This window comes from Clinocottus analis, unplaced genomic scaffold (genome assembly GCF_023055335.1).
Source record: "Clinocottus analis isolate CAN_PGR_092001 unplaced genomic scaffold, fCliAna1.0.p SCAF_24, whole genome shotgun sequence".
NCBI classification, from domain to species: domain Eukaryota; kingdom Metazoa; phylum Chordata; class Actinopteri; order Perciformes; family Cottidae; genus Clinocottus; species Clinocottus analis.
Window position 1 is genome coordinate 6,638,126 of NW_027175976.1, and position 12,544 is coordinate 6,650,669.

Here is a 12,544-nt window from a genome sequence, read left to right on the forward strand (position 1 = left end):
ATTAAGTACATTCACGACGTACTCTCCATGAACACTTAAACTCCTCTATCATGATAAATATTTTTCTACTAATGTGCAGAATCAGTTAATGATACAAAATCCAATTAACATGATGATTTCTATAGATTAAGACTCCACAAGCCACCAGTGGTGGAAAAGGTTGTTACAACTTTTACAGAGATACAACTAGTAATACAACGGGGGAAATATAGAGGTACAACCTAAAGTAAAAATACATGACTACCACCAAAATGTATCATTTAAAGTACCAAAAGTACTCAAATTAAACTTCTAGGTTATGACCAAATATGACCCAAAAACAAAGGTTATGACCAAATATGACCAAAACACAGAGCTGAGGGTCAGAGCTGATAGTGTGATGAGATAGACAACTGTGTGGCAGACTGGAGGTTGTGGGTTCAATTCTTATGCAGGTCAGTACTTTTGGGTCCAACACCCAAATGAAGAAGACAAATACGCGCAGAGAACATGTTCAAGTCCGCGGGAAGTGGTGGCGCAGTAACAAAGCTCCCGTTGGGTCAAGCGCATGGTCCCGGGTTCGCGCCTCAGATGTGAACCCCATCATGATCCGCGAAGGGAGTCAGAGGCATGAGCCTCCTCCCCGGTTTCCAGAGAAAGAGACGGAGAGGGTTATGAGTTTTGATTGCTCGACCCATGAAAAAAAGCAACAAAAAAACACTGCATCCTGGTCCAATCTTTTTATTACATACAAGACATGACACACCTAGATCTACATGTAGATTTACATGTGACATGTAGAGCAACATGTCACATGTAAATCTACATGTGGATTGGCCGCTTCCTCCGGCTCTGGAAAATAAAAAGAGAACAGATAGTTATTCACCAAGTTTTGAAATGACACATTGCAGTTGTACAACAATACAAATACTTGAAATTACATTTTACATCTAGACGACAGCAATATGAAGCAACTGGCTACATCTAGATGTGTTAATACAGCAAAGATCAAGGATTAAAGCTTCCAGAAAACTATTTCAAACAGAATGACAAAACAGTGACACTTAAAAATCAGGACACACAATTCTACTGTTCCCTCTCATAAATATTTATTCTAGAGACTCACTGTAATCTGGGTTTTTGTCTGAGTCTATATAGACACAGACAAAAACCCAGATTACAGTAAGTCTCTCTCGTGGCAAAGGAACATATATTTATGAGAGGAAACAGTAAAATTGTGGGGATGAAAAAAAAGTGTATTCTTGAAAACTCACCGGTGAATTGGACATCAGGAAACTCGGCCAGGTGTCCTCCTCCATAGAGCCTCTCTGCAGGTCCAGCAGCTCTTCAGACACGTTCTTCTGGTAGGACGGTCCTGCATCCACAATGCCACCAGAAGACCTGCATGACCTAAAGCATCAGAAGAGGAGAAGAAGATGTAAACGATTGAGCAGCAAGGACTGAAATTCATTTGTATGCTGAAGAAACCCAAAAGTAGCTCTTGTCATTTTCTAGGCTGGTTAAAGATAATATTGCACCAGAGACGACACTCTGAGGTTCCATCTGTTAGGGATGCAGCGATTGTAAAATTCTGGGTCGATACAGATATCTAAAAGAACTATTTGTTCGCTGCTGATGATTTAGTTGTTTCTGTCGAGGAAAAATCAATCGTGTCACTCTGAGGAAAACATATTATAGCTTAGAAACTGTGATATTTGCCAGATGTGTAACTGGATATCTGTGTCTCCAATTCATGTAAATAGTTAGAGAGAGACGGAGAGACAAGGTGTTTACTTTCATATGATCTGTGCTCCTTTCCAGGTAAACTGTGGCATGTGTGTCTCTATTCCCTACATATAAGTTGACTATGCACGGGGTACGATGCCAGAATCTTCTGTCTCTTCTCTGGAGAAGGAACATTCTGGACCATTCAGCTGAATGTACCACGACTGGTGTCCCATTTCATCCCAATCTATATTTTCAAAGTATGTACATTTCATGTGTGTCTACGACAAGAGGTGCACGACATCAACTCACTTGCTCTTGGTGTTGTAGTCTCGGATCTTGTCCAGCAACAGTTTCTGGATGGGGTCAAGCTCCTGGGCCCGCTTGAACAGGACCACGGACAGCCCGAGGTTGCGGCGCAGGGTCACAGAGCAGCGCAGCACAGCGCGGCACGGAGGACAGCGGGGATAAACGGTGAAGCGCCATCTGAAGGAACAACAAAGACACCGTTGCGTTGATCACGTTGGGTCATAGCCATTTTAAAACAAGATTTCAACCATAGCAGGTTGTCCTCCCAAAATACCATCAACACGGGAACTTTCTGACAAATTGAAATATTGTAGCAATTCATAGTGTATAAAAGATACAAGCAATACTATTATCTCATTAATTATGTTATTATATTTTTGTGCGATACTGTTATATCTTTTATATTTTGTGCCTTGTTTTTTTTTTTTTTAAACTTAAGTTTATTGTAATTCTATGTTAAGAGGACAGAGCCAATTAATCTTTTCATTGTAACTGTTATCTAATAACTGTTATCTGTGCTTGTGACAGTAAAAACATCTTAAATCGTGTTGTTGTGCTTGGACGTCCAGTCGCTACATCATATTAAAGTTAACGAAAAGACGTAGCCTGACATTTTACATGAGGAATTATCTGCCAACGTAAAAGTTATACTGCAAATAATGTGACGTGCTTTATTATTTAAATGAAGGAAATTCATTATTGAAGAACTCATTCACCTTTTAAACTTGTGACGTAGCACAGAAAGACGAGCTGATGGTTAGCTGGAGCAAATTAACGTTAGGGAGAATCGCTAACGTACCTAGCTAGTTAGCTAAGCTACAGTTTAATGTCTTTAAATTGGCTATCATTACACACTTAACAGGTACCACGTAGTACTCTGACTGATACTACATATACAACTATTGAGTCACAACACCACCGTGCAACGTCCTTCTAGCTGCTAAGTAAGGCTGAGTGGTGTTTGCTTTAATAACACTTCACCAGCTTTAACGCTTAGCACATGCTAACATGCTAAGATAGCTTTAGCAACTTGTCCTCTCTTGTGCTACGACAAGTCACGCTAACGTAACACTCGCTAATAACAAGGATAACGTATTCAGCAGTATGTACAGTTGTGACGAATAGGACACAGTGACACGTTTAATAGCCTTTGTTTTAAAACTCAGTGACGCTACTCACCTCGGGGCTGACACTTTCAGTATAAGATCCACAATCTGTATGACCGCGGTGGATTGTGGGAGTTGTTGTGGTGTTCGTGGACGTCAATGTGGCGCCTCCTTTGCGCAGCGCTGCGCATATTTAGGTTGACCTCACGCAACACCAAATAATCCCAAATCGACCAAAGTAGATATATGCGAAGACATATCTTGAAATCTAGATAACTTTTGACATCCTGTGTTGCCGTTTATATTGTAATAATCACTCCAGAAGGCACAGAGTGCACAGAGACTTTGTGCACTAAAGTGTCCACAATGTGCACTAAACTATTTCAATTAGGAGAGACAGCGAGTGCATCATTTCAAGTGTTGATTGTGTATATATATATATATATATATATATATATATATATATATATATATATATATATATATATATATATATAATGTTTATTATGCCAGATGATGCATTATGGATTATACAGAATTTATTTGGGGCTTAAACTCCACGAGGAGATATTGAGATCGCGCTGTTGCCCTGAGCGGCAACAATCTGTAAATCCCTGAGGAGACGAACACTGGTGCTGGTGTTTGGAGGTTCTGCTGGAGTTGCTGGAGATGCAGACCCGGTTATACACAAGTAGTATACACATTTAATTCTGTCCTGATTAACACTTGCAGCCCATCTTTAAAAGGACGGATCCCATCCAGCTCATTTATGTTCAATCAACAATGTATAAACACAGTTTATACATACAAGAAGTCTGGTTGCTTGCAAGCAACATGAGTCCTTATAGTCACCCAGAATGAGTGACTGGCACTGTGGCAAAATGAGTGAGTGCCAAAAATATATGTAAACAAGTATTGGTGAATGGCTCAGCAACCTAGTAGTTATAGGACTAACACTGCTCAAGCTGTGCTAAAGCCACCAAACAGCTTATAGATGAATGACTTTGAACCAGTGACACAAGAGGGACTGTGAAATAAGAATTTAATCAAAGTCTCATCTGGGGATCAAACACAGTAACTGTTGTTTGAAATGCGACTATAGCAGTACACTATGTAGGTCAACGTACATATTATGGTGTTACATGTACAGTTATATATGACTGGCACTGGCAGATAAAGATAACATAGTAAAGTCTCTCGTGTAAGTAATAACTTACTGAGTCCATTTAGTTACCTTTTTTTTTTAAAATGGAGTGTCTTGTCCAAGGACATTGACAAGTTGTAGCCAGAGATTGAACCAACAATCGTCTGATAGGACAACCCAGCTCACCACTGAGTTATAGTTACTTTGTTTTTTAAAACATTTTCAAATGATAGGCAAAAGAAAAGAGTAAAATAGTTTATTGTATCAGTAAAGATCAACAGAAGGCACACATACAGTATCTGAGGGTAGACGTCACACCAGTGTCAGTATCTTTCTCCAGCCTCCATCACATCCTCTCCTTTAAAACCACCACGTGGCCATAAAGCAAAAGATACACTTGCATCCAATTTCTATCTGCTGGACTAAGTCGTCCATCTCGGAGAGGCTGGAATTGATGCAAAACATTAGCAGGCTAAACTTTGCAGCTCATAGTACAACGTCAAGCAAATGCAGCCTTTTGCAAAAATATATTCATATATAATTATACAGCTTTTCTACACATTGAAGCAAATCAACTATACAAAATGCAGAAAACTATCTCGGTACAATAACTGGTGAGCCGGTTGTAAGAAAGTCCATGCTTATTATTAGCATCTTAGTGGCAGTATTACATAAAAATAGCAGTACCTTTGTCATAAAACAGTTTAGGAAAGTCCATATAATGCCAAAAATATTAGCTTTGAAACAAGTACACAAAAGACATTTCAATATACATGTTTATATGGGGACTATAACATCTGGAAAATACAAGTGTGTCCCTTTAAAGCAGTATAAGGTTTACCAAAGAGGAACAATTGGAACTAATTTAATTAGTAAAAGGAGTGTCCGTGGTTTTAAGATACTTTTTGGTTGAAATCCCAGAGTTCACGTATACGAGGACAACAGCGATGGCCGCGCTACAAAAACTACAGCCGAGCAGGTCGTAGGGTCACTGTGACAGGCGGGGAAACATCTGTGATTCGAAACGTAAAATTGAAATATTGAGAAAAGAAGTTGTAATGTTTTGAGAGTGAAACCCAAAAGTAAAGATAAGTCGCGATTGTTATGGCTGTTACTGAGACAAATTGTGAACTAGTGAATTGTTATTTTTTCTCTCAAAATATGGACAGACGCATCTTAAAATATCAACTTCTTTTCATAATATTACTTCTTTATCTCAAAATAGATCAACTTTACAACTTTTTTTGAAAACAGTGACCCGAACCCAACAAAAAAAAACAAACTCATCAGAACAAAAAAAATTGCTTTTTTTTTGCTAAGGGAGTGAGTTCCAACAATTTCAGTCTGATTTTGGCTCAAAGAGAGGCTGACGGTCAATAAAATAATTCTTGCCTGTTGGGTATACAAGTGAAAGACCTCAAACACTGCTCAGTACTTCAGGTTCCTCCTGTAAAATCTCTCTCCTTTCCTGCCGCTGGCTGAGGAGTCTAGTACGGGTAGCTGTCGGGGAAAGCCAGTCCCTGGACGCACTGCTCGCCTCCCTCAGCCAGGTACGGCCCCTCCTCCTCGTAGCTGGGCGGGGGGAGGCCGTCCTCCTCGCCGGGGGGCCGGACGGCGTCCGGGTCGGCCTTCAGGCTCGGCCTCTGGTTGTCGGGGAACGCCAGGGAGAAAAGCGCCTCGGGGTTGCACACGAACTTGTAAACGTACCGTTCCCCAGCCACCTGCGGGACGAGCCAATCAGAGGACAGCGAGGAAAATAATCAGCATTTTAATGCAAATTCCAAATATTTCATGATTTATTTACTACAATTGGACAAATAAAATATGACTTTTACTGCATAATAAACAGTGAAACCTGCCTTTACCTTCTGCATGATGCCCTTCTCGTAGTAGTACCTCAGAGAGCGGCTCAGCTTGTCGTAGTTCATCGCCGGGCGATTCTTCTGGAGGCCCCAGAGCCGAGCCACCTGCACAAGACCGAGGGGAGAACAGTCAATAAAACATCCAGCTGGATTCATATTAAAGTGCGTCTTTTTTAATCAAGCATTATACAATACGGACCAGTCCATAATGCCTGCAGCTACGCATCTCAAACCCTTTATACATTTACATTTTGTTGTCCAATTCATGATGACTCAAAGTGTGGAGCGAGCAACTGATATCTTCTTGCTCCCTGGGTTTAGCGATGACTGACCTCCTCTGGATCGACGAGTTTGAACTCCATGTTGCGCCCCGTCCAGACGATCAGGTGTGCGTTGGCCGGGTTGTCCAGCAGTGTGAGCAGGAACTGCCAGAGCTGCAGGGAGCCGCGGCGCTGATACGGCAAACCCTCCTGCTTCACTTTCCCTGCTCACAGAGTCAAAGAAGGCGCGGTGAGCGCACCGCTCGCCGATTCTGGGCACGAACGAAAAAGCCGCCCCACGATTAGATCTTACCTTCCAGTCTTTCTGGCACAACGCAAGTGTCGTCGTAGTACAAATGCTGCTCTCTGTCATGGCCGAGACCTGTGTGAAGAAACATTATTAGAAATATTGACTCTATTGGGAAACGCTGCGGGCTCAGACACCACGGCAAAAACAGCTTTCATACGACACAAACTCACCGACGCCGTTATTCTGGTACAAGACTGGAGACTTCCCAAATGACGACTGGCAGGTTTGAACCTCTGGAAGACGAATGCAAAGTGTCTTTCAAAGTTTCAGGACTAAAATTATACGCCATTTAATCCCAAATCATAGTAATTTAATATAAAAACCAGGTTGCTATTATTGATTGTTTTTTAATACAGAAATAGCATTCAATAAGGAAAAGTGTGACTCGCCCACCTGAGTCGAAGCCGAAGTCTCTCGGCTCTTGTTTGATTGTGACGTGGTTGTAAGCGGTCCGGGCCCGGGCCAGACTTAGCCCCGGTGGCCCCGGCTCTGGGTACCGCGGGTCCACGAGCTCCTGTTTGAAACCCCGGGAGACTTGGGGGACCAGGGGCTCTGAGAGGTGGCGCTGGTACGTCGGTCGCCCGTCGCCGCTCGAGGGCTGGTACCCGTTCACTGTTTTCTCCGGTGGGAGGAAAGGCAAGCAGGGCTCCGACAGCTGCCGCTGAAACCTGAAGGGTCGGGGACCACAAGGGGAAGGTCTGAGGCTCAGAACGGGATTCGTTTGCAGCCGAATTCACATCGAAGAAGAACTCACCTTTGTTCCGTGGTGAAGGATGAAGCGGGGCAGCTGACGGGGGCGCGCGGCAGAGCAAACTGCTGGCTTTGGTTGGCCGGCGGGAGGTTGTGGTGGTGGGAGGGGCTCAGGGTGGGGGCGTGGCCCGGGGGGCAGTTGTTGGTCAGCCGGGGGTCAGACGGTTGTAGCTGCCTCTGTACGGATGGAGGTCCAGCGGGATGGGAGGAGCCACAGTATGCTGGTGTGGAGGCTGGAGGCAGAGCTTTGAGCCCAGCTGGCTTGTTGTCACAGGCACTGAGGAGAGAAAACAGGAAGCAGATGAGTACTAAGAGGAATGATATCCTTAAATCAATTTAATGAGTACCTTACCAACCAATCAGATGCATTAAAACACATTGAATGCATACCTGTAGCTGTAAAGGCACATGTCAGCGTGGGGCGTCCTGCAGGGAGACGGGTCTTTAGACGGACTGGACTCCCTCTTCACTTTGCTGACAGGTGGTCCATGAAACATCACTGCAAACACAAAATATGAATAATCATCATCATCTGTTGTATATATTTCTATATTTTATATCTCATAATAAAAAATTTATGTGCTGAGGTTTTGTGATATGTATTGCAGAAACCTCTTCCATCACTTCAATACAATAGAAGTTTTACAACAATAAGAAAGCTATATTTAAAAATTTTCAAATTTAAAAAAAAAGGGACAAAAATGATAAAAACGCGACTTGTGAACATCTGGCCTGCTTCTTACAGAATACCAAAGGAATTCAAAAGGATAAAAAATAATAAATCCAGCCGTGCGGCTCACATTCAAGCCTCTATCTGATCTCAGCCGCAACGTTTCTATCCACAACACAATCAGGTTTATTGTCCGTGACCGGGAGTTGTTCACTTAGAGCAGCTATCAAGCAGCAATAAATACATGCAGTACGTGTCAGGCAGCGGCACTCAATGTACCGTTTCCCAAGCTCTGGTCTTATCTGTGACATCATGATAACCCCTCTGATTTCCTGCACCACCATCGTTTAATTGGCCCGTCATAAAGAGTACTGCCAGTTGTATTTACACCACCAATTGGAGGGTACTTGGATTGTATCCACTCTCTCTCACACACACACACACACACACACACACACACACACACACACACACACACACACACACACACACACACACACACACACACACACACACACACACACACACACACACACACACACACACGAGAAAAGTAGAACGCAACTTTCTACTTCTATAACAATAAAACGGGGAATATTGTACTTAACAGACTTTCCAGAGTACACATTCAAAACATAAAATTGCGTGAAATGTTTAAGATGAATCAACCTGTAAACAGCATCAACATACTGATTTTATGTTAATAAATCAGACAGAATATTCCAATATCAGAACCCACTGGTTTCTACTGAAGACTTCAACAGCTGGGAGTAAAGGGTCATATGTTCAGCATGTGCGTTATTCTATCAGGAGTTCACTCTCTGCTACTCACACTTATTGGACTGGAAATCTGGGACAAACTGCTCGTCATCAGGAACCTGAGCTGTCAGAGGGGAAAAGAAAAGACATTTAAGGACTCTGCATCAGATTCTCACACCTTGAATCCTCTCATACGTCACCTCTCAGTAACGTATTTTCTATATTTCACGCTTTCAGGTCTCACCTTCTGCGATCCATATTTCCTGGAGCTGGATCAGGTCTTGGAAGAGCTCTGCAAGAAAGTCACAAACGCATTACATCAAAACTCAATATTCATCAGGGGAAAAATAGCAACATTGCCTTCACAAACACAGTGAGCTCTTTCCCATGTGGCCCTGATGAGCCTACCTTCTGTGTCCTGAGCCAGCTCCGTGTCCATGAACTTCCTCTTACGGTCGCTGAGGCATCGCTCTGCTCCCCCCACGTGACATTTCTGGAGGTTTAACGATAATTAAATAAAACACGTCGGTGAATATTCATTGTAAACACAAAAGTAATGAGTTGCCGATCGTCTCCGTGCAGTAAACTCACACTCTCGGGGACCACGAAGGGGACCTGCTGGTCATAAAAGCCGTCCATGTCTGAGGAGTCTTCACTCTGGAAGAAAGAGGGGCAGGAGGACAGATGAGGGAAACTTCCAGGGAAATATAGAAAACAATATAATAATTACAGCATTTAATCTTCAACAAAACTATAAATCTACACCTTGTCCTGCTTTGCTATATTCCACGACCCCACAGCTGCTTTACAGTGGCTATAAAAGCCTTGTTGTCAACGACTTACGCAACTTCCTGTGCGTTAAATCTGACGTGAACCGTCTCCATGAGGAACTGCTCCTCGGAGATGTTTGAACAGGTGATGCTGGTTTTGAGGAGATAAACAGAAAGCAGCTGTGTAGTTCATAAAGACTCTGACGTCTTTTCTTTAGTCTGGCTGCACTCGTTCGTTAATCGTTCACGTCGTTTCAGTAAATATTTGTTTTAATGCCACAGAGACTAATGATAATGCATTTCTTTTCAAAAACACAGAAAGACAGATACGTTCAAGTGGTTAAACTTTAAACAACACACTCAAATAAAGCTTTCCAGTCTGCTGAAGAATTGGTGGATTTATAAATTAGAAGAACATATTAAATGTATATTATCACAGTTTGTGACAATTAGACAGGTTTTACAGAATAAAATAAACTTAACGCAAAAGGTACGCTAACTATATTTTTGATCAGCTTTCTCACAGTTTTTAGGAATCAATTGATTGTGTACCGTTTTCATTTTTGTTTACAAATTATAACCACATTTACTTTTCAATGTGAATTGTATTTTTTACCCCATCAATTACTTGACATGCCTCCCGTTAGAATAGATGGTGGTGGAAATTAACGTTACGCAACAAAAAAAAAGTGACATTCATGCATGAATGATTTTAATTCAATAATGTATTTATAAAAAGAGGATAGTCTGCATATTTTTTGTACTTAAGTAAAATCCTGCATGCAAGATCTTTAATTGTAGTATTTTCTTTTTGACACAAGTTTCTGGTCCAGCAAGACTTTGACTCAATTACTATAGTTGCTACTTTTTTTCTTCAGATATTTACTTTTTAAGTGCCCCATGAGGCTCTTAGCTCAAAAGTTACTCAAACTACAATATGCAAATTAAAGCTCTCACGCTTTCGTTTTCATAATTGTTAGATGGTAATTAGAACAAATGGAAGTCACAAAGCAGACTGTTTTTTCTCTCCCTTTGATGAATGCAGAGGGCTTCCGTAGGTAAACAACACCTCTCAAACTGCTTTTGTTACAAGACTGTCGCGTTAATAACAAGCGAGAAGTTGTAACATAAGTTTGGTTGGTATCCTGTAACGACTCAAACACCACATAAGACGACAGGACTCAAAATAGTGCTGCTTTTTCACCCCTTCAGATGAGAATTAATAGAACAAAAACAAAAATCTAAGATTGGTGAATGGCATTAGGAGTGACGCACAGCAGAGACTCCTTGTTTTTCTCAATGAAGTGAAACTTGATCCTCGAGGAGGAGGAAGAGGAGGAGGAGGAGAGGGGGGGGGGGGGGGGAAGCTCACCATTGATAAATTTACCACACAGCCCAGAGAAAGATTCACGACGCTAACAGGCCGTAAAGACAGCTGCTGCAGACGGAAACCGCGCTCTGCAACGCTGACAGATGCGGGGAAATGGACGCAACGTTGCCTTTGATTTATAGAAAATGGCGTTCGCCTCTTTTCCCATTTCTGCTGCCCTCGCAGTCAGCAGCAACAAAACCGCGACGATGCGCTTAATGTGACAAAACGAAGCAAAAACAAGCCCCTCACGCATGTACACTGGATTGTATTAAGTGATTTAATAACAATTCAGCACTCACTTGGGAAGTGAAGTTTCTTGTCAGTGTGAAAATGCAGATTTCCTCCCCTACATCCCATGAAAGCTTCTCGAATAAAACACGGCTGTGGATTTTTCTCAATGAAGAGCTCTGACCGCTGGATCTCGACTAGAACCCTGTGCTGCTCTCCCATTGGCTGGCACACAGAGTCAGTCAACGGGCGAGCCAATCGTATTCGAGACTGCGCTGACGCGCGTCCGTTGTGTTTTTTATGAATGGCTGCGTTTCATTCATGTCGCCACAGCTCTCTTAAAGGGCCAGAGCGACCATGCCATAAAATAAGCAAGTCAATAAAGAGCTGAAAAAAATAATTAATCAACCAGCACTCATTAATTAACTTCGCTGTTCTAAATGTCTCCAACATAATAAAATCATCGTACAAATATTAGTGGAATGATTTAGCTGATTAATTATTTTAAGAAATATCTACTTGATAGTAATTTTACACTTATTTTATTTGAGAATATCCCTTTATATATTTATTTGTGCCATTCATCAACTATATATTTGTCTTATTGGTCATAGTTTACCAAAATTACTTGTGAATAGGATTTGCCATAATTATATAATAATTGTTTGACTACAATAATTATAGGCTCTAACGTATTGTACTACACTATTTCTCTCTATCCCACAATTTATTGTGCATCATAACTTTGCATGACCTCCGTCAGGTGCAGACATACTGTCCTCACTGTCCTTTTTCCAAGCCATTACAATGAAACGCAGTGTTGTTGCATGTTTGATAGATTTAACCCAACGTCACACATGACTGCTTTTAAGTGCATTCATCTCAGTGGGTGGGAAACTGTTTCCCCACTTTTAATTCCACTTTGCACTCTTTCCGCTTCATTTGCTGCAGAGAGCGTGCCTGATTATGTATTAAGTCTGTTATTTAGAAAAAGATTGTAAAGTTGCTCTTACATAAAAACATTAAGAAATATAACAACAATAGACATAAAGGTCAAATGTGAATCTTGTGTATTATGTTTCAATATATGGCAACTCATGCAAAGAAACTCTTCATGCAAGTTAAAGAAGAGTTGTTCGGATTGCAGTGATTGTTTGTGTTCTTAGAAACTGCTTGATCAGCATCAGGGGATGCCAGAAATGATCTCTGTGTGTGATAAAAGTTCCAGTTAAAAAATCAGCTGAGCTCAGCAGCTCTGTTACTGATTTGCAGCGTCTCCTGTTTACTCGGCCATCACACG

The 12,544-nt window shown here is 41.7% G+C and overlaps 2 protein-coding genes across 2 annotated transcripts; both read right to left on the reverse strand.

Annotated features, from left to right (window-relative positions):
- Window positions 1–704: 704 nt before the first annotated feature.
- Window positions 705–3,245, reverse strand: LOC137794307 (ATP synthase-coupling factor 6, mitochondrial-like; the record flags this gene model as incomplete). The annotated part of the gene is made up of 4 exons (XM_068591059.1): window positions 705–831; window positions 1,254–1,389; window positions 2,017–2,190; window positions 3,193–3,245. Coding segments are annotated over 4 exons (393 nt in total), but the record flags the coding sequence as incomplete, so codon positions are not given.
- A 1,291-nt stretch (window positions 3,246–4,536) lies between these two features.
- On the reverse strand, window positions 4,537–11,398 carry LOC137794187 (ETS translocation variant 5-like). Its single transcript, XM_068590867.1, has 13 exons — window positions 11,316–11,398; window positions 9,466–9,531; window positions 9,283–9,367; window positions 9,119–9,166; window positions 8,948–8,998; window positions 7,836–7,944; window positions 7,450–7,722; window positions 7,089–7,363; window positions 6,866–6,928; window positions 6,699–6,767; window positions 6,458–6,609; window positions 6,129–6,230; window positions 4,537–5,984 (listed from the first exon to the last, which is right to left on the reverse strand). Exons 2-13 carry the CDS (start codon window positions 9,511–9,513, stop codon window positions 5,751–5,753), a joined length of 1,509 nt encoding a protein of 502 aa, XP_068446968.1. The 5' UTR covers window positions 9,514–9,531; window positions 11,316–11,398; the 3' UTR covers window positions 4,537–5,750.
- Window positions 11,399–12,544: the final 1,146 nt, after the last annotated feature.